The 24378-nt window shown below is 52.7% G+C and overlaps 1 protein-coding gene across 2 annotated transcripts in view; it reads left to right on the top strand.

The window, feature by feature from the left end:
* Positions 1 to 20048, top strand: part of GNA12 (G protein subunit alpha 12) — a 99857-nt gene extending 79809 nt beyond the window's left edge. For both annotated transcript variants that reach the window (XM_082714178.1, XM_082714179.1), the window contains exons 3-4: positions 16118 to 16168; positions 17380 to 20048. In XM_082714178.1, the coding sequence (XP_082570304.1) occupies positions 16118 to 16168; positions 17380 to 17949 (621 nt within the window). In that variant the 3' untranslated portion in view covers positions 17950 to 20048. The remainder of the gene's footprint in view (positions 1 to 16117; positions 16169 to 17379) is intronic.
* Positions 20049 to 24378: the final 4330 nt, after the last annotated feature.

Raw genomic sequence — 24378 nt, 5'->3', positions numbered from 1 at the left:
AAGCTGCATTGGGCACTTCTCTTTCCCTTTTGTTCAGCCCAAGGTGGGGGAGGATGAGGCTGGGTAAACATCCCACCACCAAAGGCACCCTGAGCCCCTGGCTTTGGCTCCGTCCCAGTCGAGGGGGAGGCGGTTGGCTTCAAAGCTCTGCCCAGTGAGATGCTTTATCCTCTCTGTCTTGCCGCCCTGAGCCCTGTCTCCCTGACGGGTCATGTGTTGCATGAGATTACTGTCCTCACTCTAATTGAATGTTTTAGAAGCACATTCGGACTTCAGGCATGAGCACGGAGCGTGGCGTGTGGTCCTTGGTCACTTCCGCTGTTTGCCCGGCACCCCGGCGCCGCATGCGGCTGCTTACCAGCTTGGCCTTTGGGGCTGAGCAGCTGTTTCGATCTTGGGCAACTGAGCTTCTAAGCTTTGGTTTCTTCAGGTAGGAAAATGGGAACAACTAGATTGTTTGGCTTCCATGAGACAGTGCGCGCCCAGTGGCTGGGCGAGCCATGTAGTGACCCGGCCACGTACCCCATCGGCGATCTCGCATACCTTGAGGGTCTATGTGGCGTCCCTTAGCCAGGCACCTGCCAGGCCCTTACAACTCCTCCTCAAGAGGAGTCCTGTGTCCACTACCCCCCAGCCTCGGAGTCAGAGAGTTTGGGGCATAGAGTCAGGATTCGGGGCATGTCTTGCTTCACAGATTTCTCGGCTGGCAGGTTTTTGTTAGGGGACTTGCGGGAGAGGCGGTGGTTGTGCAGGAATGAGGATGAAGGTGTGATGTATGTGGGGTTTGTGAAGGGTCACGGGCAGGCTCTGGTCACGGACAGACGGCTGGGCAGCCGTACGGGCCATGTGGCTCTTAGGCTCTGGCACTGTTTGGTACGACTGCTGGGACCCCAGGAACCAGAGCCGGAGCCCGAGTTGTGATCTAAGGAACCATTTGGCACTGAGCACAACCAAAAGTACGATGGCAACCTATTCATTGCTGTTGGTTCACCTTTTTATCACAACAGTGCCGGTCACCTTTCTGTGTCCCAGTACCCCCTGCTGGCAGCTGTTGATGGGATTGTTTTGCTTTGTCAGCAAACTCACATATACACAAAGAAGGACCGGGAGTTGCCAAATCGTGCATGGAGAGAAAATGTTTCTGAGTTCAGGGCCTGGAGGCGGCTTTGGAAGCACGTATTCCATGAAGAAGGGGTTACCTCTGTCGTAGAGCTGAAACATCAGCGAGCAGCGGTTCTGGAGGATGGGAAAGTCACGTCCACCGGCTGCAGAAGAGACCCTCAGGTTCCTCTTTCCGTGGAGCCCACATCACATCTGGTTAATAATCTTTTCCTGGGTTTTCTTTACTTCTCCTTCCATCTACAGTTTCTCGGGTTCTGTCTCCACATCAGCCATCCTTGGAGCTGTGTGAGTTCTGAGGCTTGCTGTCTGAGCACTGGTCGCTCCCTTGGGAACCGAGGCCCCGGATGCCTCTGTCCCAGCCTGGAGACAGCTCGGGTTGGGGGGGGACAGGGGCACCACAGGCTGGGACGGGAACCTCCCATGACCTCCCGTGCAGCCAGGTTTTCCTCCGCGAGCCCGAGTTGGAAAGGACTCCTACAGCCGAGGTCCAAGGGGCAGAGGAAATGGGTTGGGGTCTGTGAGGTGCCATGTTGTGTTGTGGCTCTGTTTTGATTTTCTTGTTTCAGGCCCAAAACAAGCTGGGCCCAAATGAGTCACAGACTGGGAGGACTGACAAGGCCACCCTTGTCCTGACTGAGGAGGACAGAATAGGCTGGGGTGAGGAAGAGTCCCTGCAGAAGAGCCACTCCCCAGAACGGTTGTGCATGGGGGCCCGTGGGGGCGGTCCCCGCCTTCCTGGGGTCCGGACTGCTCTTCTTCATCAGGCCCCTCAGTGCTTCCAGCGAAGCCAGCATCTGGGGCCTTCGGAAAGCCAGCCCCACCAGCAGAGGATGTCCCTGGAGGGAAGACTGGAAGTGGTGGGAGCTAAACTTAGCTGCCTGCATGAGCTGCCTGCAGGAGGGGGGAGGGACGTGGGGGCGGGGTGTGGAGGCTTAAAGGGACAGCCACAGGCTTTCTGGGGGGCTCTGTGGGGACTCTCGGACTGTGTGGTGGGTGCCCGGGTGGACCTGCACCGGCTCTGGGAGGCATCCTGAGAGCTCGGCCGGTGCTGTGTCCTGGGGGCCCTGAGTCTCTGGGGTCCGGGGTAAAGAATGCCCTGTCCCCAGAGGGGAGAACCTTGGTGTTGTCTGGACGGCTGGAAGAGCACTGCAGGATTGGCGACTCTGGCCACGAGAGACGGGCTAACTCGCTCCAGGGCTGGTCAGACCTTTGGGAGCAAATCAGGCATGGACTCACGCGGCAGCACTGCTTGGAATTGGTTCGCTAGAAGTGATCTCTCCCGAACGTGGAAATCCTGAATAATTCCTAATGACTGCCGGGTTAGTCCTCTGTCAGGGTTTCCCACTGCTGCCCGAGGCAGAGGACAGGGCGGCTGCGGGTCAAGAGCACACCCTCTGCCTCGTCTGGCACCTCTTCCTTGCTCCACTCTTCGTTCCTCAACCGTGTGGGGCCAGGTGCTCGTCTGGTCTGTGTCGGACTTCTTAAATGAAGTATTTGTGTTGTGCTTGCGTGTTTACAGTCCCATGACAGCCTGGTGGCAGGAGGAGGGGCAGGCGGGAAGCACGCAGACCCCCACTGGGGGGTCTGGGAGAAATGCTTGAGACGGTCCCTGGACAGACAGATGTACTTGGCTCAGAGCCGGCCGCTGGGGGGACACCCTTCCCTGCGTTTCGGTCTCTCTCCCTCTGTTCCTTTCTAAAATTGTAAGATGTGTGAGTAGTGCTCCTATCCTGTATGAGTACAGAAGAGGGTCTGAAAGCACATATACAGTTTAAATAGAATGAGCCACGTGTCTGTACCTGCTGCTCAGATCGAGAACACTGGTGACGGTTCGCCAGCCACCGTGCGTGCACTCTGTTGAGAACGCCACTGCCCGGACTTGGACTCATCCTTCCTCTCGTCCGTATTTACCACTGAGGGAACCCTAAGCAGTGCCGAGGACCCATAGAACTCGCCCGCTCTTACCCACTCTGCAGGGAGAACAGGAGTGCCTTCCGCAGACATTGTTCTGACGTTGAGTTACTGTGTGTAAAGCCCTCAGATCAGCACCGGGCACATAGTAAGTACGGTATGTGTATTAAGCTACTGGAATCACTGTTATTTTCAGTTTTGCCAGTTTTTAAGCATCACGTAAATCAAGAAGAATGTAAATATTTTACTGGGACTTGGGTTTTTTCATTCACTGTAGTATTTTGAGTTTCATCCTGTTGATGCCGATGGTGATAGTCCCCTCCTCTTCATTCTCCTGTGCTGTTCTAGAAGGTGCTGTCAGTGAGTTATCCCTTGAACTCTGGGCTTTGCTAGCTTTGGCTTTGACAATCTTGCCGCTGGGGGAATTCTGGTACACATACAGAGGTCTGTGGGGCAGTAGTTCTCAGAGTGTGCTCTGGGGTCCTGAGACCAACATAATTTTCAGGATAATACTGAGATAGCCTGTGTGTTTTTCACTCTCGTTCACTCAGGAGCGGACAATGGACTTTTCCAGAAAACATCTGGCATGTGACAATGTCATCACTCCGAAAGCTAACCAGACTTATGCTTGTCTGTTCCTCTGTTTTTTTTTTTATTTTGTCAGGTCGTCATTTCTAATACGGTCAATAGTGATAGTTCAGGAGATACTGCATTTGGGGGAGGGGTTTCCTTTGTTTGATTTGAATAAGTCAGTCAGAGTACAGGGGCTTTCCATAAAGAACCTGAAGAAACAGCATTCTGACTCATCCCCTTTGTTTCAAGTTAACAAATGACTAATGCCTTACTTATTAGCGAGAGATTTTTCAGACACTATGTTTTAGAATGTCTGTCTTAGGGGAATCAGGCAGCTCTATTATAAGGAGAAGGAGAAATCATTCCTATTGCCATTCCAGTGTAGGGGCAAGTCTCTCTAGATCGATCCTAGACACCAAATGCAAGGCAGGAATCCACCGAGTTACCCAAGGAAGTAATGTCTATGTAGCACTAGGAGATGCTGCTTTGAAAAAAGCCGTGTCTTCATTCACCCGCAAGCATTTGGTACCTACGTGCCAAAACACTGTTGGTAAGCTGAGAGCATACCAGAGAAGGTGACCCTTTCTTTCCTGGTTCCTGGAATTTTCCTAGCCCTGTTCCATGTCCCTAATTGTTACAATAAAGCCAGGTCAAACCACAACACTGATGGATTGTCTCACAGTGGATGCAGGTCAGAAGTCCCTGTGCCTGGAGTTCACTGGGTCCGCTCTTGCGATCTCACCAGGCTGAGATCAGGTGGTCCATGGGGCTGTGGTTTCATCTGTTGGCCTTTCCCAGGTCCCCTGTCATGGGCAGAGCTCATTTCCTTGGAGTTGTGTGACAGAGAGCATCATTCTGCTGGTTGTTGGCCAGCAGCTGCTCTGGTCTGCCAGGCGCTGCCCTGGGTTCCATGCCGTGGGCCCCTTCATCTCACAACTTGGTGCCTCTTGGTAAAGGCTCACCTGATTAGATCAGGCCCACCCTGGATCAGCTCCAAGTAGCCCAGTCTGGGAGTGCTGCCCCCTGCTGGAGGAAAAGAGATCGTACTAAGGCACAAGTCGTTGAAGCCCATCTTAACACTCTCCCAGCACAGACATCTTTTCCTAACCCAACAGCACGAAGATTTTCACCTATAGGTTGTTTTTTGTTTTGGGGGGTTTTTTTCATCTGTAGTTTTAGTTGTTACATTGAGGTCTGTGGCACATTTTGAGATAGTTTTTGTGTATGATATGGATGAGGGTCTCTGTTCCTTTTTCTACCCCCCATACAGGTCACCAGTCTTTCCAAGCACCATTTTTTGAAACAATGTTCCTTTCTCCCACTTGAGTTGCCTTGACAACTGTCAAAACCTACTCGGCCTCTACGGGAGCTCCTGTTCCCAGACTCTCATTTCTCCTCTGTTGTCTGTATGGCTTTCCTTTCACCAGTCCCACTCTTGCTCCCACTTCATAGAAGGTCTTGAAATCAGGCATTGTAAAGATGTTTTCCTTTTATAAAATTAAGTTACTCTAGGTCACTTTTTTAAAAATATGTTTTTAAAATGAGCTTGTCATTTTCTGCGTGTGCGCACGCACGCGCGCGCACATACACAGCCTGCTGGGCTTTTGATTGGCATTATACTGAGTCTATCAATTTGGAGAGAACTGGAATCATAACAATATTGAGGCTTCTGCAATTCATGAACATGGCACATCTCTCCAGTTATTTGGTCTTGAATTTTTTGTGCCGGTGTTCTACAGTTTCCAATGAAGAGGATTTTAACCTTTAAAAAAAAAATCTGTTTTAGCTACTGCAGTAAGACAGCACATATAAGAAAGGAAGCCTGGGGCACACAGATCCAAAAAATTCTTATTGGCAGATGACATAGAAAATGCCAAGGAATCAACCAAAAAGTCACAGAACTAGTGAAATCGATTCAGACAGGCTAGGGGACACGGGTAAAAAATGAACGTTATTTCTGTGTATTAACAGTGAGCACATGGAAACAGAAATTTAAACCGCCGATACCATTAACAAGGGCAAGGAAAAGGGGAAATACTTTGATGTAAATTTAGCGAAACACGTAGAAGACTTACGGGATTAAAAATGACAGGCAGGGGCACCCAGGTGGCTCAGTGGGTTAAAGCCTCTGCCTTCGGCTCAGGTCATGATCCCAGGGTCCTGGGATCAAGCCCCACATCGGGCTCTCTGCTCATCAGGGAGCCTGCTTCCCTTCCTTTCTCTGCCTGCCTCTCTGCCTACTTGTGATCTGTCAAATAAATAAATATATATTTTTTAAATGACAGGTCATGGGTGCCTAGGGGGCTCAGTTGTTACGCGTCTGCCTTCAGCTCAAGTCATGATTTTGGGGTCCTGGGATCGATCCCCACATTGGGCTCTCTGCTCTGTGGGAAGCCTGTTTCTCCCCCTCCTACTCCCCCTGCTTATGTTCCCACTCTCATTGTGTCTCTCTCTATCAAATAAAATCTTAAAAAATAAAAAAAAGACAGGACACTCATTAAATCAGAAGATCTGAACAGATGAGACAGATCACGCTTCTGGATTAGGAGACTCACCAGAGGGACGGTGTTCTCCCCACCTTTATATATGGATTTCTGTTCCTACTAAAATCTCAGAACTTCTGCAAATATAAATATGATGATTCCAAAATTTGTATGGAGAGGCACAAGCATAGCCAAAACAATTTTGAAAGTGAACAATAGAGTGCTAGCCATTGGTGTCTCAGGTCTCGTGAGACCTGGCAGGCCTGTGCAGTAATCCCCACAGTGGTACTGGTGGAGAGATGGGCACGTGGGCCAGCAGAACAGACCCAAAGCTAGCACCACGCAATTATGCCCAACCGATGTGGGCAGAGGTGCAGAAGCAGTCCAACAAAAGACAGCTAGCCTCTCACGTGTGGTGCTGCAGCAGTTGGAGATCCATTGACCGAAAAAGGAAAGGAACTGGGACTAAATCTCAGGACCTTGGGTACTGCGTAGAGTGGAGCATAGACTTCAACATAAAATAGAGAATTTGAAGAACGTAGTAGCAACTGGGACCTGGGGCTGGGTGAGGTATTCTTAGACGTGATGCCAAATGCGAAACCCATAAGAGAAAAAAAATCATTTTGGAGAGAAAAAGTCAGTTTTCATTTTCTCAAAATGACAACTTTGGCTCTGCAGAAAGACCCTCTTGTAAGGCTACAGATGGGAAATATTTGTGAACCACACATCTAACCAAAGATCCTTCCCTAGAATACATAAAGAATTCTTGAAACTCAACAATGATAAAACAATCCAACTGGAAAGTGCACAAAAGATATCAGCAGATCTCCCCCAGGAGGATGTGCACATGGCAGAGAAGCACGTGGAAAGATGCTCAGCATCACCAGCTACTGGGGTCGTTGCAGATTAGGGGAAATGCAATACCATGCTGAGATACATGCTAGAAACCAGAAAAGCAAAGCAGCAGCCCTACCAAACAAAGGTGGTGAGGACATGGAGAAACCAGGCCTCTCCCACGTTGCTGGTGGGAATGGAAAATGGCGCGGCCATCCTGGCTTATAGCCTGGGAGTTTCTTCTGAAGCCTAAATATGCACTTGACCATGTTACCCAGCCATCTCCTGAGCACTTCCCCAGAGAAAGAGAAACTGTCCACAGAGCAGCAACCAGTCATGCAATCTGCACTGTTTTATTTCTTCCTTTATGATTCTTATGCCTTTTATTTTATTTGCCTGCTTTTTTGCTTTTTTTGTACTAGCTAGGCCTCCCAACATGGACTATAGATCAGAGGTTTCCACAACCCCCTGCTTAGGTTTAATTTCCTAGAGTGGCTCAAAGAACTCAAAACAGTTTACTTACTAGATTAACCTGTTTATTACAAAGGGTATTAAAGGATACAAACTGAACAGCCAGACAAAGAGATACACAGGGCAGTGCCATTCCAGAAGGGTTCTGAGCACAGGAGCTTTTGTTCCTGTGGAGTCTGGGGTGCACCACCCTCCCAAAAATGGAGATATTTTGTTGAGCCGCCTGGAAGCTCTCCAAATCCTATAGATCAGGGATTTTTATGGAGGTTTCATTGCCTAGGCATGATTGATTAATCATTGGCCATTGGCAAGTGATTCAACTTCAAAGCCTCTCTCCCTTCCCCAGTGGTCGGGGTGGGGCTGAAAGTTAGTCTTCTAAACCAAGGTTGGTTCTTCTGGAGACCAGCCCCTGTCCTTGGGAGCTTTCCAAAAGTCCCCTTAATGTAAACACAGGTGAGGTTGAAAGGGGTTTGTTATGAATTACAAAAGATATCTTTATCTCTTTATCACCAAGGAAAATCCCAAGGCTTTTAGGAGCTCTGCCTGCCAGGGAATGAAGACCAAATATACATTTCTTACCATAAATCACAATGCCCCAACTTGCTGAGATTTTGTGAAGAATACTGTGTCTGTGCAAGGTGGCTTTGGTCTGTAGTTTTGCTTTTTTGGTAATGCTTGTCAGTTCTGTGTCAGGGTTGTGGTGGCCTCATGAAAGGCATTAGCAAGTAGTCTTCCTCTTTGGTTTTTTTGAAAGTTTGTGCAAGATTAGCATCACCTCTTTTGAGTGTTTGCTAGAATTCACCAATGAAGCCACTGGGCCTCAGGTTTTCTTGTGGGAAACATTTTTTATAACAAATTCATGTTTTGTTTTTTAACTAAATATAGATCTATTCAGGTTTCACTGTTGGTAAATTAAAATCTTTAAAGAGTTTGGTCCATTTCATCTAAGAAATCCAGTTTGTTAGCATGAAGTTGTACATAATGTTCTCTTACTATCTCTGTAATGTCTGTAGGGTCTGTAGTGTAACTCCCCTTTCACTGTCAATGCTAGTGATTGCCCTTGTTCTTACTATATTACTCTGGCTAGAATGTTACACATTTTGTTGGCCTTTTTGAAGAGTCAACTTTTGGCCTCATTAATTTTTTTCATTGTGCATCCATTTCCTATTTCAGTGATATGTGGGGTTTTTTTAATTTCCTTCCTTCTACTCACCTTGGGTTTTCTTTGCTCTTCCTTTTTAGGCCCTTTGAGAAAGAAACTTCAGTCAGTGATTTTGGATCATTTTTCTTTTCTAATATTTTTTATTTTAATGGCATTATAGTTAACATACAGTGTTATATTAGTTTCAGGTGTACTATGTAGTGATTCCGCACTTCCTACATCCCTAATACAAACATTTAGAGGTAGAGGTTTCTCCCCTAAATTATACATTAACTACATCTGAAAGTTTTGGGGGTTTTTTGTTGTTGTTGTTTTGTTTTTGTTTTTTTAGATTTTATCTATTTGAGAGAGCACATGGGTGTGGGCAGAGGGAGGAGAGAGAGCATCCTCTGGTAGATGTCCTGCTGAGCACAATCCAGTGCAGGGCTCCATCCCAGGACCCTGAGATCATGATCTGAGCTGAAATCAGACACTTAACCTGCTGAACTACCAGGGCCCCTCAAATATTTTCTAATGTACTTTGTGATTTCTTCTTGGTTTCTAGTAGTATTTCCACATGAGTCAAGGAGTTTCCCTCTCCCTGCTTGCATTTCTCTTCTGTTCTTGCATGTTATGTACTTTTTCCACTAGAACCCTTAACATATATCTAGTTTCCACTAGAACCCTTAACATATTATTTTAAATTCCCAGTCTGTTCATTCCAAACCCTCTGCCATATCAAAGTCTGGCTCCAATTCTTGCTCTGTCTCTTTGGACTGTGATTTTTGCCTTTTAGTGGGCGCTGTCATTTTCTGGTGAAAGTCTGGCATAATGTGTCAATGGCTGGCTCCAGCCATGTTGTCTGTCCCCAAGAAGCTGAAAGTCTCTGTATTCACTGCCTCTCCAAGGTGGAGGGCAGTGGTTTGCCCTATCACATCAGATCTGGGCTGGATCTAAGAAGGGGTGTCGATTATCAGCTTCTTCAGCTTTTGTCTTGTCATGAGGGCTGGAGTGACGACTTGGAGGTTCTTTACATGTGGGATCACAAAGATGGGATTGTGCAATGGAACCCTTTAGGAACTCTCTGAGCCCTCTTTCTCCCCACCCCCACTCCCAGCCTCCCTCACTCCCTGAGGTAGGCGCTTTCTTATCTGGAGGAAAGAATGTCTGAAATCATGCTCTGGAATTTCTTTCTAGTTCATTTGTATCACAGGGACCACCACAAAAAAAGGAAGACTCGAAATCTGTGGTCGTCCAGGCTGAGTCTGTACTTCTTACTACTAACCTGGAGGAGTTGTTTCGGGAATGAGCCTAGCAGCTCCTCGTACACCAGCAAAGTTCTTAACGCACAGACAGCATCACCATAAAAGCCAGACAAGATCACAGTGAGACACACTTCACACCCAGTAGCTCAGCTCCAGTTAAAAACCCAGAGGCTTGGGGCGCCTGGGTGGCTCAGTGGGTTAAGCCTCTGCCTTCGGCTCGGATCATGATCTCGGGGTCCTGGAATTAAGCCCCCACATCAGACTCTCTGCTCAGCAGGGAATCTCCTTCCCCCTCTCTCTGCCTGCCTCTCTGCCTACTTGTGATCTCTTTTTCTCTCTGTCAAATAATTTTTTTTTTTTTTTAATTTAAACATCCGGAGGCTAGCAAGTGCCAGTGGGGACGGAAGGCTGCTTACCTTTGCTGATGTGGATGCCAGTGGGTGTGGCCACTGCGGGACACAGTGCCATGGGTTTTAAAAACTTAAACATAGAATTGCTGTATGGCCCGGAAATTCCACTGCTAGGTGGAACATATGCCCAAGAGGATTGAAAATGGGTGTTCAAACTTGCGCATGACCGTTCATCGCCGCAGCCAGGTGCTGGAGACAGTCCAGATGTCCATCTGCTGACAGGTGCACGGACACCGTGTGGTGCATGCTTGCTGTGGGGTATTCAGAGAAGGGGGGGGGGGAAGGGAGGGAGGCACTTACAGCTGCTGCGACGTGGGTCAACCACGAGAGCGCACGTTGCTGAGGGGAGCAGGGGGAGCAGCCGCTGCTGGGCGCGGGATTGCCTTCGGTGGGGACAACAGTGTCTTCCAACAAGGTCGAGCGGGCAGTTGCCCCTCGCTGTGAATACTTTATATGCCACTGTATTTATACACTTGCTTTTCAGAATTGTATGGGTTTTTTATGTTTTATCGATTTAAGTAATCTGAACACCCAGTGTGGGGCTCAAACCCACAGCCCCAAGATCAAGAGTTGCATGCTCCACTGAGCCAGCCAGGTGCCTTCTACACACCTTTCAGTGCTTAGTTTTATGTTATGTGAATTTGACCTAAAAGTTGAAGAGAAAGAAAAATCCCAGATGAGTGGGGCCTGGCACTCTGGACCTTTTCCGGGGGTCTTAATCATGGATGGCAGGGAGCAGCTGTCCCTGGGAACTGGGGTGGGGGACTTCACAAGCACAGGGACATCCTGAATGGCAAGGCAGGGCCACCAGCGTGAGCCAGCCTTGGGCCGGCTTTATCCACACCCGCACGTTCTGGGGCAGAAGTGCAAGGCCACCAGCGTCCCGGGCTCTGCCCCCACTTGACACACTGTTAGGTTCGCTTGTTGTAGTTTGGTTTCAGTTCTGAGTGGTTGTAATTTTTAAAAATTTTGTTTTTTTAATTATGCATTTTTAATTATGTGAATTTGACCTAAAAGTTGAAGAGAAAGAAAAATCCCAGATGAGTGGGGCCTGGCACTCTGGACCTTTTCCTGGGGTCTTAATCATGGTTGGCAGGGAGCAGCTGTCCCTGGGAACTGGGGTGGGGGGCTTCACAAGCACAGGGACATCCTGAATGGCTATGTTAAGGGTTCCAAAGTCTGTGTTAATCTGTTCCAAAGTCAAAATGCATTCCGCGATGTCTCTGTCCTACCCTGTGCCTCCCCTGCTCTCCCTGCCCTGTTCCTCTCCACCTGTATCCCTTGCTGGTTTACCTTTCGGTGTCTCCTTGCTGAAATATAAGCAAATAGCGACTGTTTCAATTTTGCCACCATTTCTTATACACAAGAGACTTCCTCTTTTGCCCCTTCTCTCACATAGCGGTGTGTCAGGCATCCGCTCTCCACAGCCGGTCTGACTCCCCGCGTGAAGAAAATGTGCTTTGTCCAGCCGGCCTTCCTTCTGTCTGTGGACACTTGGGTTCTCCCTGGGCTTTGGATATTGTGGAGCTGCTATAGTGAATCTTGTACCTAATATTTTAGGATTACAAATTAGCAGCAGACAATTTATAGGCATCCAGATTAAAATTTGAGAATCTCCGTTTGTATGATGTGTATTAATATGATGCTCTATGTTCTTCCGTACTGTCACAGCTATGATACCATTTACTCTCACAAGACCCCGTGAGATGTCATAGGTATTGGCAAATCCCAAATTTAAGTGAAGGGTTTTCTTTTGGGAGTTAGATCATCTTTTTTAAGTATTTGTAGAAGTTCTATATTCAAACGTTGTTTAGTTAGCCAAACAACATTTGGTTTTTGGATAAAGCCAAAGTTCTGTCTTAAATTTGATATTTATTAAGTAACGAGAAGGAAAATCTGACCTTTCGAATACATCGTTGTTGTTCCTAATATACAGCAGTTTTAAAATTTGTGTTTGTAATTTTTTTATGTTAAATGAGGGAAGTAAACTTGCGAGTCCTCTGGCTCACCGTTGACTAGCCCGTGTCTCCATCCCATGTGACTGACCCCCTTTTGGAACACAGAATCAACTTACCGGGTCCAGGAACTTTAGGGACAGCTCGTGCGTGCCAAGATAGACTTGCAAACTGAAAGGGCACCAGCCCCAAGTGCAGATTCCTGTTTCTCTTTGTCACCGCTGTCCCTTGATGTCCCCGTCTCCGCCTTCAACTTCGCGTGGTTCTCACCCAGCGGGTACTCCTCACGCCCTCACCTCCGCTGTGCATCTGTCAGCCCACGGCACTGGGAGCAAGTACCAGGACCTGAACCAAGGGTGTGGAGAACGTGTCTCACTTCTAGCTGGAAAACAGGTGTGACCAGTCGACCTGAAATATCGATCTTGATGGCCTGGTCTTGTGTGGCACTGCAAGAGTTGAGTCTGTTCTCTCGCGGTCTTGAATTAGCTGGATGAGGTGCACAAGGTCCGCTGGTAACGGACCGTTCATAACGCAGGGACCACCAGCACACGACAGATGGGTGTATAGGGGTCTGGGTCTGGTTGTGGGGACAGAAGCTTCAAAGCAGCAGCAAGCCCGCCACATGTGATGTGTCCGCGGCAGATGTGGGTCATGGATGCTTCCAGGGAAGACATTGTGAAGAAGAGAGTCCACTGGCCAAAAAGCTTACTCTCTTTACAGGTGTGGTGTGTCCACGCCCTGCCTGCTATCTTTGGCTGCGTTTGCCTCTCTGTGTCACAATTGCAAGCACCCCAGGAAGTCTCACTGCTGCTTGATCCGCCCTCTTCTCCACCACGAGCACCCCAGACCCATCCAGCTGGTGGTGATGAAAATGCACGTGTTGCTGGGAGTTGGGTCGGGAAAGTAGTGTGACATCGAGCATGTGCCCGGTGGCCTCTGTGCGTGGGCTAGCAGATTCTGTCTTGTCTGATCCATGCACCCATGGTGTTAAAGAAGTGGCTTAGATTTTCAGACCAGGTAGGATTAGAAAAAGCCCATTTGTCATACTCTTTCTCATCGGACCACATGACTGCAGTGACTACCGAGGGGACCCCGAGACTGTTTTCACCACATGTGATACTCTTTTTGTCAAGGTGCTGTCTTCATTGGTTTGGTCTGCTGGCAAATATAACCTAGCCTGTGATTGTGAGAAATATTCTGGAAGCTGGAAACCCCAAGGTCAAGGTGCCCACAGACTCAGGGTCTGGTGAGAGCTCCCTCCTGGTTCACAGACAGCGTCGTCTCGCTGTGTCCTCATGAGACAGCGCTCTGGGGGTTCTTTTATAAGAGCACTGACCCCGTTCATGGGGACTCTATCCCTCAGAGCCCCGCTGCTCGATGACAGGACCTGGGGGCTAGGTTTTAGCACCTGACGGGGCTGGGGGGCACAGTCCATCCGCAGCAGGCACTGAGTGGTTCATCCCACGGGGGCAGTTTCGTTCCTGCCACTCGCCATGACTCCATCCCCCAGGGTTGGAGATCCATCAGAATTTAAACCTGGACCTTTTAAGGGGCTGATGCTCTGGGAACCTTGAAGCCCGTGTGAATGATCATTCCGTAGGCTGCGTGTCGAACGTGATGGCGTACACCCCAGTCCCTGACGGCAAGCCACAGTGTCCCAACCACAGTTCCCACTCAGCCTGGCGGGGCTGGTTTGAACGAGCTTCCCCTCCTCTTCCCCACTGGCCGCCCCCCCCCCCCCCCCCGTGACAGAGAGCTCCGTGGCCAGACAGCTCTGGAACAGCTCTCACGTGGACCCACGAGGTAGCACCAAGAAGAGCCCAGCCAGGCTCGAGACTGGGTCCCCTCCTCATGCGCCTGTAGGCAGTGGAGAGAATCCCAGATAACTCCTGTACCTATGAAGGAGGGAAAGGATGCTAACATTGAAGCACAGGTGGAGCGACCCTGACTTCAAGCTCACTAGGGATCTTTCCATTCATACTGGGACATAAAAACTTTCCCGCTTTTCTCGTACTTCATCCTTAGCTCGTTCTCAGGAGCACTTCTCCTTTCACACCTGTGCCATGGGGTGAGCACACACGTCTCGGTGTTTCCCCAGGACAGTTGTCACGCCATGGTGACAGAACGTTGGCCAGGCCATCGGCACTGCCGTGACTTCATCCTCCACCGAGCCCTGGTCAGGGAGCACATTCCTCCTGTTTTTGCCTGGCACCATGGCACACCTCAGAGCGGCCCCGGGTGGCCTGGGCTGGGAGGGGCTGCCACCAGCTGGCCTCCAGGCGCACAGACACCGCTGGCGACTTCATCGGCTCTCCTGCACCTGCAGAGTCTCTGGCCAGGAGGCAGGGGGCTGAGAGAGATGGGGTTCTGGGGGAAGTCACGGATCGGATGGGTTTGTCTCAACCTCTTTGTGGACCAGCTGCCTCACGCTGTCCTGTCCTGCAGGGGAGGCAGTGGGACGAGCAGACCAGCTGCCTCATGCTGCGGAGATGGCTGTCTGCACGCCCAAGCTGGCATTGGACGGGACAGGCGCCGAAGGGGGCGGCTGGCAGAGTGGCAGCGGCTGGGTGCCGGGAACTGAGGGTTCCATCCTGGAGCTCCAGGTGCCGCCTGCCCTGCCAGTGTGTCCCTAGAGCAGAGAGCAGACTGCACCTACCACACCCCGATCTTGGGGAGGAGAACTGCATTTGGGAATCTTCCTCTGTGCCCGAGTGTGTGTGTGATGCGTGTTTCTGTCCCTCTTAAAAATGCTCTTTTGCGAATGCTCCAAAGGCTGTCGTCATAAAACAGGACAGCTGACTCCTGTGCCCGAGTGTGTGTGTGATGCGTGTTTCTGTCCCTCTTAAAAATGCTCTTTTGCGAATGCTCCAAAGGCTGTCGTCATAAAACAGGACAGCTGACTCCCATCGAAGGAAGCTGCCTCTTTACTGTCTTCCTTTAGGCCTGTCGGAGGCTGACTGCTCCTGTCATTGTATCTGTTTTCTCTGTTATTTTATATAACGTCACAGACTTGAGCCGTACGTAATGCCATGTCTCCCGATGGTGTCTCCTCCATGACAGTCTAGAGCGTCAGCCTGTCCTGTGCCCGCTTCTGTGCAAGCGCATGTGGGCATCCACAGTGTGCCTGTGCCTGGGGCCATGTAAGGGAGCCTGTGGGAGGCCGTGTCCTCCATGTGCGGACTCTGTGTGGGGTGTGAGGACTCACCTGCGTCCCACTTCTGCGGGGAGAATCGCCGCACCTGTGCACTCACCCCTTTCCCTGTTCCACTCCCTTCAGTCCGTGTTTGAACGCCCTCTAAACGCTTTTCCTGAGATAGGTCCTGGGTGATCGTAAGGTGCACGTTGGGTGGAGACCAGTGTCTGTATCTGCGTTCAGGGCAGAAGGCATCCAGGGGGGCGGTGGGTTCGCTGTTCCACCACAGGAATCCAGCCGGAAGGTTCTCCTTGCTCAAGGCTATGAATCAGGTCATACGGACGTGGGGAGTAGCCATGGAATGTTAGGCCCGTTTCCAGAACCTGGAAAGTGTGTGGTCCCAGTTCTGTTGTAGAAGATTCGCCCTCTCTAGAGACCATGTCTGCAGTGGCCTGGGCCATCTCTGTCCACACAGGACTGCTCATGGAGTGCTCACGGGAGCTTCTGGCTCGGGAGCCGGCCAGTGCACACATCTGGAAAGGGAGAGTTAGCCCAGTCATAGGGGCCGGCACCCTGCCTGTCACCAGACTCACCCAGGTGCTTTAAAAACACAGCCTGAACTGAATCCTAGGGAAACCACATTTAAAAATGTTTTCGACTGTGTTTTTACTTTTTAAAAATGCCTGTACGCGCTTAGTCTCTCTGCCTTCCCATTATATAGAGATGAAATAACACTCAGGTGATCCGTTGTGATCTCCTGGTCGCCAAATCAGAGCTCTCCACCAAGACTGAGTCGTGCGTGTTTTTCCTCCATGGCAGGGTGAATCGGTGAAGTACTTTCTGGATAACTTGGACCGGATCGGCCAGCTGGTGAGTACAGACCCCAGACCCCGCACCCCGAGAGCCACGTGCCAGGGGCAGGAAGCGCGTGTGGGAAGGCTGGAGTGGCCCCCGGCACACAGGTGCGCACAGCATCTCTGGGTGCCCCGCGTCCGATGACTGCGGACGGGGCCGTGGCGTCTTGCCCTCACTCAGCTCCCGACTGTGTCAGAGCGGAGGGCATGTCCGTGCTCGCTGCGAGCGTTTCCACCTCCCATTCTCGCTCTACCACAGAGGACACAGGGATGTGTGAGTGAACAGAGGATTTCCTTTAACATTTTGTGATGGGACACACACACACACACACACACACACACACACACACCATCGGACATGCCCCTGGGCCAGTAACGGCTCCGTCCAGGCCCCTGCTCCTGTCACCGGTGTTGCTCCTGAGACACCGCAATGTGCCCCAGGTTCGCCTGCCATCCAGTCCACTCGGGCATCTACCTGGGGCGCTCGTTAGCATGTTTCTGTGCACGGTTGGAGCCGTGCCCTCGTAAGGCCCGTCCTTTGCAGTTGGGTCATATCTCTCAAATGTCTTCTACTCTGTAGGTTTCCCCCTCATCTGTCTTTTTCTCCCAGCGTTGAAGTAGCTGGATCATTCCTGCATGGGGGGGGGGGCCTCTCGTGCGGATCGCTGTCCCCTCCCTACAGCGTTAGCCAGGGTCTCTCTGTCCCCCGTGCCCATGTGCACAGTCTCTGGACCCCGAGGCCGCCTTGTCCCTGTCTGGATTTTAGCAGGTCTGCTGCTCACATGGTTGCACAGTGCTCGCAGAAGGTTTTAACTGGGCAGCGTCCTGGTTGTGGAAGGCTTCCCAGAATGACGCATTACATATACGGCCAACTAACTCTAGCCAGCTTTGCAAACCTAGATTAGGTTGGTTCCCAGTAAGGTTTGGGAACGCTCACGCTCTTGAAGTCAGGAAGTAAAGAGGTGGGTGTGGACAGGAACACAGTGAGGGTCTGGCCGCAGCGGACAGGGGGGACACCAGCAGCCTGCCTCGGGCTGGGCAGCCTCTGCACGCTTGAAGCAAGCCGCTCCCTCCTTCACTTCTGTTCTGTGGCCAGCGTCTGGTGGTTCAGATGGCAGTGGCTTTGGGCATTTGGTTCAGCTTCTTGCCCAAGTCTGTCGGACTCTTGATCCTTATTTTCCCAGGTTCTTCTCCTGCTCAACTTCTCCCTTCTCCCATATTTTACAGAATTACTTTCCTAGCAAGCAGGACATTCTGCTGGCACGGAAAGCCACCAAGGGCATTGTGGAACATGACTTCGTTATTAAAAAAATCCCTTTTAAGATGGTGGACGTGGGCGGCCAGCGGTCCCAGCGCCAGAAGTGGTTCCAGTGCTTCGACGGGATCACATCGATCCTGTTCATGGTGTCCTCCAGCGAGTTCGACCAGGTGCTCATGGAGGACAGGCGCACCAACCGGCTGGTGGAGTCCATGAACATCTTCGAGACCATAGTCAACAACAAGCTGTTCTTCAACGTCTCCATCATCCTCTTCCTCAACAAGATGGACCTCCTGGTGGAGAAGGTCAAGACCGTGAGCATCAAGAAGCACTTCCCAGACTTCAAGGGCGACCCGCACAGGCTGGAGGACGTGCAGCGCTTCCTGGTGCAGGGCTTCGACCGCAAGAGACGGAACCGCAGCAAGCCGCTCTTCCACCACTTCACCACTGCCATCGACACGGAGAACATCCGCTTCGTGTTCCACGCTGTGAAGGACACCATCCTGCAGGAGAACCTGAAGGACATCATGCTGCAGTGAGAGGACACCCCTCTCCACCGCCCGCAGCAGCCTCGGCGGCCGCTGTCCCACCTCCCTGGGCCCGCAGGGTGCTTCTCGGACCCGTGCCACCGGCACCGGGCTCAGGAGTGCCGCCGCACTGGCCACGCCAGCCACACGGGCCACGCCGCCGCACTCAGGCCCAGGGACACGGACACTCGGACGTTAGCTACTGAACCCGGGGCGTAGTCAAACTACTGAGAATCCAAGGGGTCACTTTGGTATTAACACGTAATACCTAGTAACACAGCTTTTTCTCTCTGTATTCCTTCTTTGACACCATTTAATCGAGGACTGTGTGTGCGCGGCAGGTGTGCACACGTGCCCGCACACACACACTCGGTAATGACAACACAAACAGCTGGCCTTGCAGGTGGCTTTTCCCTCTAATGTGCAAGTCTTCCGTGAGACAGATGAGCCCGAGTGCTTGGCCTGATGGTGGTTTGCGGGAGAGCAGGTGTCTCCGTGCCCCTCCCAGAGCACATGCATTGCCTTGTAGAACCTGGTGCCGGTTCTGAGAGACCCTGGTCCAGGCACCCGAGATGCGGCCAGGGGCCCCCAGCTTTAGAGGGTGGGCGTGGGCTTGCCTTAATGCCCCACGGCCTGTGTGCTGGCGGGGGCCGTGCCTGTTACACGCACCCGCCCATCCTCCCCCTGGCCTCGCAGGGGTCTGTTCTTATGCCGCCCCTCCAGCACCAGCACTGGGCTGTATTTGCCTTCCCTCCTTGTGGAAGGTGCTAGAGCGCTTCCTCTTCCTCTGAGGCTTCTGAACACTGGCAGGATTCCTAGCAGACCTCTGTAAGTGCCACAGCTGACCTTTCCAAAAGCCCAGACTCTCCGAGTTTCTGCAGACTGCCGCCACCCCGATGCCTTTGGATAGCTGGTCCCCACTCTCAGCTGTGCTTGAGGTCTTGATTCTTACCAAGGTCTCTGTTCTATCCGTGTATACATGTCACCAGCAAATACCACCGGACATACTCTCGTCCAGGAGAAGCTGCCCAAGCCCATGAGTGTGGGCATGGGCGGACACATGTCCCCCTCTGTGCACTTGGCCCCTTAGCTCTGTGCAGGTCTCTCCCTGGCTTCAGGACACTGCATCCCATGCTGGTCCCGCCATGCGTCCCTCTCCTAGGATGGTCTGTCCTCCGTGCTGGGACTGCTTCCGCTAACCGGCCCATTACTGTGGCCAAGTAACAGCTGTGAGGCCCCCATCCCCGGGCGCCCTCTTCCCTGTCCTGTGTCCCGGTCGCATCTCCCTCCTGGCTCCTTTCCAGCAAGCAAGGGGAACGCGAGTCTTGAGGCAGATGCTGACCCATCTGGGGTCAGGGAGAGGGAGCACAACCTTCTCCTGAGTCATCCTTGTTATCAGTGTTCTTAATGAGGGAACAACGTGAGAGCCTTTCTCTTTCGGTGCTCAAGGCTTTGTGTCCGTGGATGTTGGCGTTTTGGTTCCCTTGGCTGGGAAAGAACCGTGCTGTTCCTGTTCTGCTTCATAGACTGACGGATGTGACCCAGGCTCCGTGCCGATGACTGTGGCTTAAAGGAAAAGGAGCACTCTTGGCAGGCTCCCTCAGGAAGGTCTGGGGTCCCTCCAGCCCGGTCCCCAGCGTGGTGCACCCTCCTTGCAAGTCTCTGTCGGGTCCTCACCAGCTGCCGCTGGCCACGCTGCCCCACCAGCCGTGTGCACCATGCTCCGGCCCCTTGAGCCCACAGTGGACACTCACAAGCAGCAGGGGCTGGGGGCGTGTGCTGAGCTGCATGGAGAGTGGGGCGGGCGCTGCGCCCTGGGTCCCTGGCGCTTGGGGGGGCAGTCTCTGAAGACCCCAGCTCAAAGTTCTGGGGTTCGTTGGAATTGGGGAAGGAAACTATTTGCAAGGCTCGGCTAAAACCATTCACAGCTTTCCCACACATAGACTGTAGTTGTTTTTGTCTCCAAAACCTTTGGCTTTTGTATTTTTTTTTATTTTAACTTCACTGTTATCCTTGATTATTGTCTTTTTTATTGAGTTGTTGGAGAAGCAGGAGATAGTCGTGCCTCATCTATTATTGCAAAAATGTAACAATAAACTTCCTCAAAATAAGATCTTTCTTCTTAGTTCTACTGTTTACATAGAAGGACACATGTAGGCTTTTCCTGGAAATATTTTTCTATTTATAGAGAAACGGTCTGAGACTTTTCGTTCAGCCTGGTGATGTACAGTGAGCTCCAGCGTCCGTATTCTTCTAACTTTTTTACTTCTTAGATAAAAGAAAAATAAGTCAGATTCTTTTATTTCTGAGATCCAAAAATACTCTCCAAGATTCTTAGGATCACCTCACTTGGGCATCCTGGGGACAGGCGGACATGGACTCAGTGAGACTTGGGGGGGGAGGCGCCCCCGGGATGCATGCGGCCCACACGGCCAACGCGTGGCTCCCACCTCACTCCCGCGAGCCTTGGCTGGAGGGTCCGGTGTGGTGACAACCGTCTTTGCTCTGGGTGTCTGTTAAGCTCTGTCCTCCACATTCAGACCGAATCATCATGTCAGATTTCCAGTCCCCTAAATTCAGAGCCCAGCGATGCCAATCCAAACCATACTTGAAGTTCACTATCTGATAATTGGCTTTTATTTCCAAGAGCCTGCTGTGTGGACACCGCCTGAAACACAGCTTCAGAGCTAATAAAAGTGTTTTGTACGCAGAGACGATTGTATGCGTGTGTGTGCGCGCACACATGCGCGGCCCTCGCATGCGGTGAGGGAGGGAGGCCGTACATGCAGTTCTGAGGTCAGAGCTTGAGGACTGACACTTGGCGCTGCCCAAGTCCTGCGACTAGAGGGCGCCAGAGGGAGGGGCAGGTAGGGAGTCTGCTGTCCTGACCCCCGAGGTTCTCCGTCACACTGCGGTCTTTTCCAGAAAGGGGCCTGCGGGTGCTGTCCAGCGGCCGTGGCTTGGGGGAGCCCCACGATGCACATGTATATGTGGGAAGGGTAGAGACACCCCCACCCCCCCCCCCAGAAAAGCGCCAGCAATGAGCATGCTACGTGCTCTGTGTTACCCCAGGGCTGTGGGTTATGGGCTGAGCTCTCGGGTCCCAATTTCAACACATGTCAATGCCGGGACAGGACAGTGGTTCACACGGGTGCCTCAGTCCGATCCCCCGACGAGCTTTACAGAGGCCCCAGGCTGAGCCACCCAGGCGGGGCCATCTGGGAGGAACATGGTCCAAGCAGATTGAAGTCCTGGAGGGTATCTCCCAGGCAGGATTCTGTGCTTAGCTCAGTGAGAATTCTGCTTCATGATGTAACTCAAGGCCACCAGCTCTGCCCCTCACTGGGACCAGCAGCCTTGCCTCAAGAAAGCAGTGGTGGGTTTTCTCTGGAGAGCGAGTTCTGGCCGACCCTTTCCCAGCGTTGGGCCGTCTCTCATCTTTTGGTCCTGTCTTCTCTGTAAGGTAGGTCTGATGTGCCTTAGGGGCCTTGTTCTGGAACAGTCCCTGGAAATTGAGGGAGCTGGTGCATGGGTTCTGTGTGTCGCTGACTTGGCGTCAGGGCCGCCAGTCCTGGTTGGGAGGTGGGGGGGTGCTGCAGCTCAGGGGGCTGAGAGCCCCGTGTGGGGACGTTGGGCTCTAGTGTCGTTCATGAGGCCCTGCTGGGCGCTGACAAGAAAGTTGTCAGGTCCCCTGAGGAAAGGAGCTCGCTTGGTTCATGAAGACGGTTCACTAGCTGGCACGTGTCGCGTCTCAGCGCTTACAGGCATGTGATGGGCCACTTTGTGCCGGAGCATGAGGCAGGGTGTGGAGTAGAGTGGAGCTGGGCCGGCGCGCCGCGGAGCCAGACCCGCCATGCCGTGGGGAGGATGTCCCTTCTCCAGCGGCTCCTCTTCTGTCACAGCAAGGCGCCCTTGTTCCCGGCCTATCGCTTCCGGGCCTTTCTTTATTAACCGTGAGTTCACTTTATTTTGTGTTTTTAAAAGCTGATGCATTTCCCCCAAGTGAACAGAGTCCCAGCCAACCGCAGCCGCCGTCGCTTGTTTCCCTGTGGGAACAGCCCTTCCCTGAGGGCCCGTGGGGACCACACGTAGTCTGGTAAGGCTGTCCTGACGTCTGCCGCAGGGCGGAAAAGAGCTGGACGGCCCCTTCCCCCAGCTCTGGGTCAGCTGTGCCAGAGGCCGTCAGAGTGGCCACCCGGGAGGAAGACAAAGCCGGGAGGCTGGGAGGCCCCGCTTCATGACCCACGGTCTCTGCCCTGAAGCCGGGGCCAGAGACCATCTGTCCTGCCACTGACGGGCCGGGAGCACTTGGGGGAGTGCCTGCACCCAGCTGTGCCCACACGCCCCTATTCCTCCAGGAATGGCCTCCGCAGCTTTGGGTGACACTGGGGGCCTCCCGCCGTTGCCCACCCTGCTACCCTCCTCAGACGCCGGTCCCTGCCAGCTGTCGCCAGCAAGCTGTCAGTCCTCTGGGGGACTGGGGACCTGCCCTGGGAGTCAGCCAGGCAGTCTGGGCGAGCCCGGACACCTTTTAGACTCCCCATGCTGACGGGTGGACAGAACTCTGGCTGTGATCTGCGGGTGGCGGGCGGGGGCACAACTTTGGCTGTTCCCCCACCGTTTGTCCTGTTTGAAGTTGAGCTCTTGCTAGAACTCGCCTGCTTACGAAGCAATTTAAAACAGATCTTTCTATTCTAGAATCTTAAAGAATTACCTTTGGACCTCTTGCAAATATTCTTTTTCTTCACTCCATTCAAAACAACTAAATTTGGCAGGTTATCCTCTGACCCGATGCAGCATTCCGTGCCCACCCTGAGCACGCCCAGGGCTGAGCGCCCAGAGGACCACACGAAGGGCAGGGCCGGTGTGGCAGCATCAGTGTTCCTGCGGAGACCCCGCTCACAGCCCATCCGGGGGCTTCACTGAGGGAAACTCTAGGAGGAACGGCTGCCCACTCCGCCACCGGCACCGTTCTGGAAGTTCACGCAGAGCCAAGCCTGCCCACAGTGCCACCTGGAGGCCTGCGTTTGTGAACGCCGTGTGCCAGGTGAGCGTCTCCTACCTACCTACCTGAAGAGTAGAGATGCACTGTACTGCGTTCTGTGTATGGGGTTTTGTTAAATGTACTACAATTTGCCTTAAATTGCCTGCTTTCCCAGCATTTGGCCCAACACCAGCTCCCACTGCCCCGCGGCTCCAACGGTGACAACTCTAGGATGGAAAAACACGGGTGACTATGGATCCTGGAGTGCATGGTTCGTAGGGCAGACGCTGTTGCAGAAGCCGAGGCCTCCCGCTGGGTCTCGTGGGCGTGCGGCCGCAGGAAGGCGCAGGGAGTGGATGCTCGTGGCCTCGGATCTAGGCCCTCCTTGTTTCTGCCGCTCATCCTCTGCGTGCCAGCCCCGGCAGGACAAACCCCCCAGGCGACAGTGTGGAGCCCCGACCTCCGGACCTCCCGGAGGAAAGTGCCATGGGTAGTGTTAGCATAAAGAGAAACACCAGCCCCACCTTGGCTGCCTCCCATCCCTTCAGGCACAGCCTTGACCTTGGAAAACTGGGAAAGGGAGTAAGCCAGTGTGACAAGGATTCCTAACGCCTCCGCTTCACCCCTGCGTGCGCTGTGCACTTGCAAGCCCAGCAGGTGGGGGGGCATCCTGCGTCCCCGCAGGAAGGAGCCCCTGCTTGGTTCAGAGGGAGAATGCTCTCGTTTGCAGCTGGGCTTCCAGCACATCCCCCACCCCACTGGGCTTTTTCTTCACGTGCATTGATGGCATTTATTAATTTTAAGAATGAAAACGTAATTCAAAAGCGCTCCCAAAAATCTGAACTGTGTAGGGTTTACTCCGCATGTCCAAGGCTCCTCGGGAATCCCGGGACTAAGACACCCACGACCCGGTGAACTTTCCCCTGGCTGTGGGACGTTCCTAAGCGTGGACGATGCCAGTCCGGTGGTTTACACTGGTTGTGCCGGGAGCTCCTGGATCTGGATGCGGTGGGGGCCATGAGTGAGGGCTGCGGGGGTGGGACGGGCTGGGGAGGGTGGCCCCAGAGCAGAGGGCATGGCGGGTGGTGCCGCAGGGGTGTTGGCCCTTCCCTGCCTCTTCCGCGCTTCCTGCTTTGGGCAGGCGACCGAGCCCCTGCGGGTCCTGCCCGTGACACAAGGTGGCTTCTCTGAGAAGAGCCCCTTTCTGCACACTCAGGCCCCACACAGTGCTCTTTCCCAGGACCCCCGTGCTCCCAGCCCTGTCCCCCAGCTTGTGGCTCACCCGTCTGTCCGGTGCAGCCCCCGGGAGCATCCCCCCACGTGGCCCGAAGGAGGAAGGCACCAAGCCGGCCTGAGGGCTCAACGGCAGAAGGAGCCCGTCCTCACGGAAGGGTCCGGCACACTCCCTCTGAAGTTCTGCTCTCACTCTAGCTGGTGTGGCAAGAGACAGCGAATCT

The sequence above is a fragment of the Mustela nivalis genome (assembly GCF_964662115.1).
Source record: "Mustela nivalis genome assembly, chromosome: 19".
Lineage (NCBI taxonomy): Eukaryota > Metazoa > Chordata > Mammalia > Carnivora > Mustelidae > Mustela > Mustela nivalis.
Note: the sequence above shows the minus strand (reverse complement) of the source record. Positions and strands in the feature narration are given on the sequence as shown.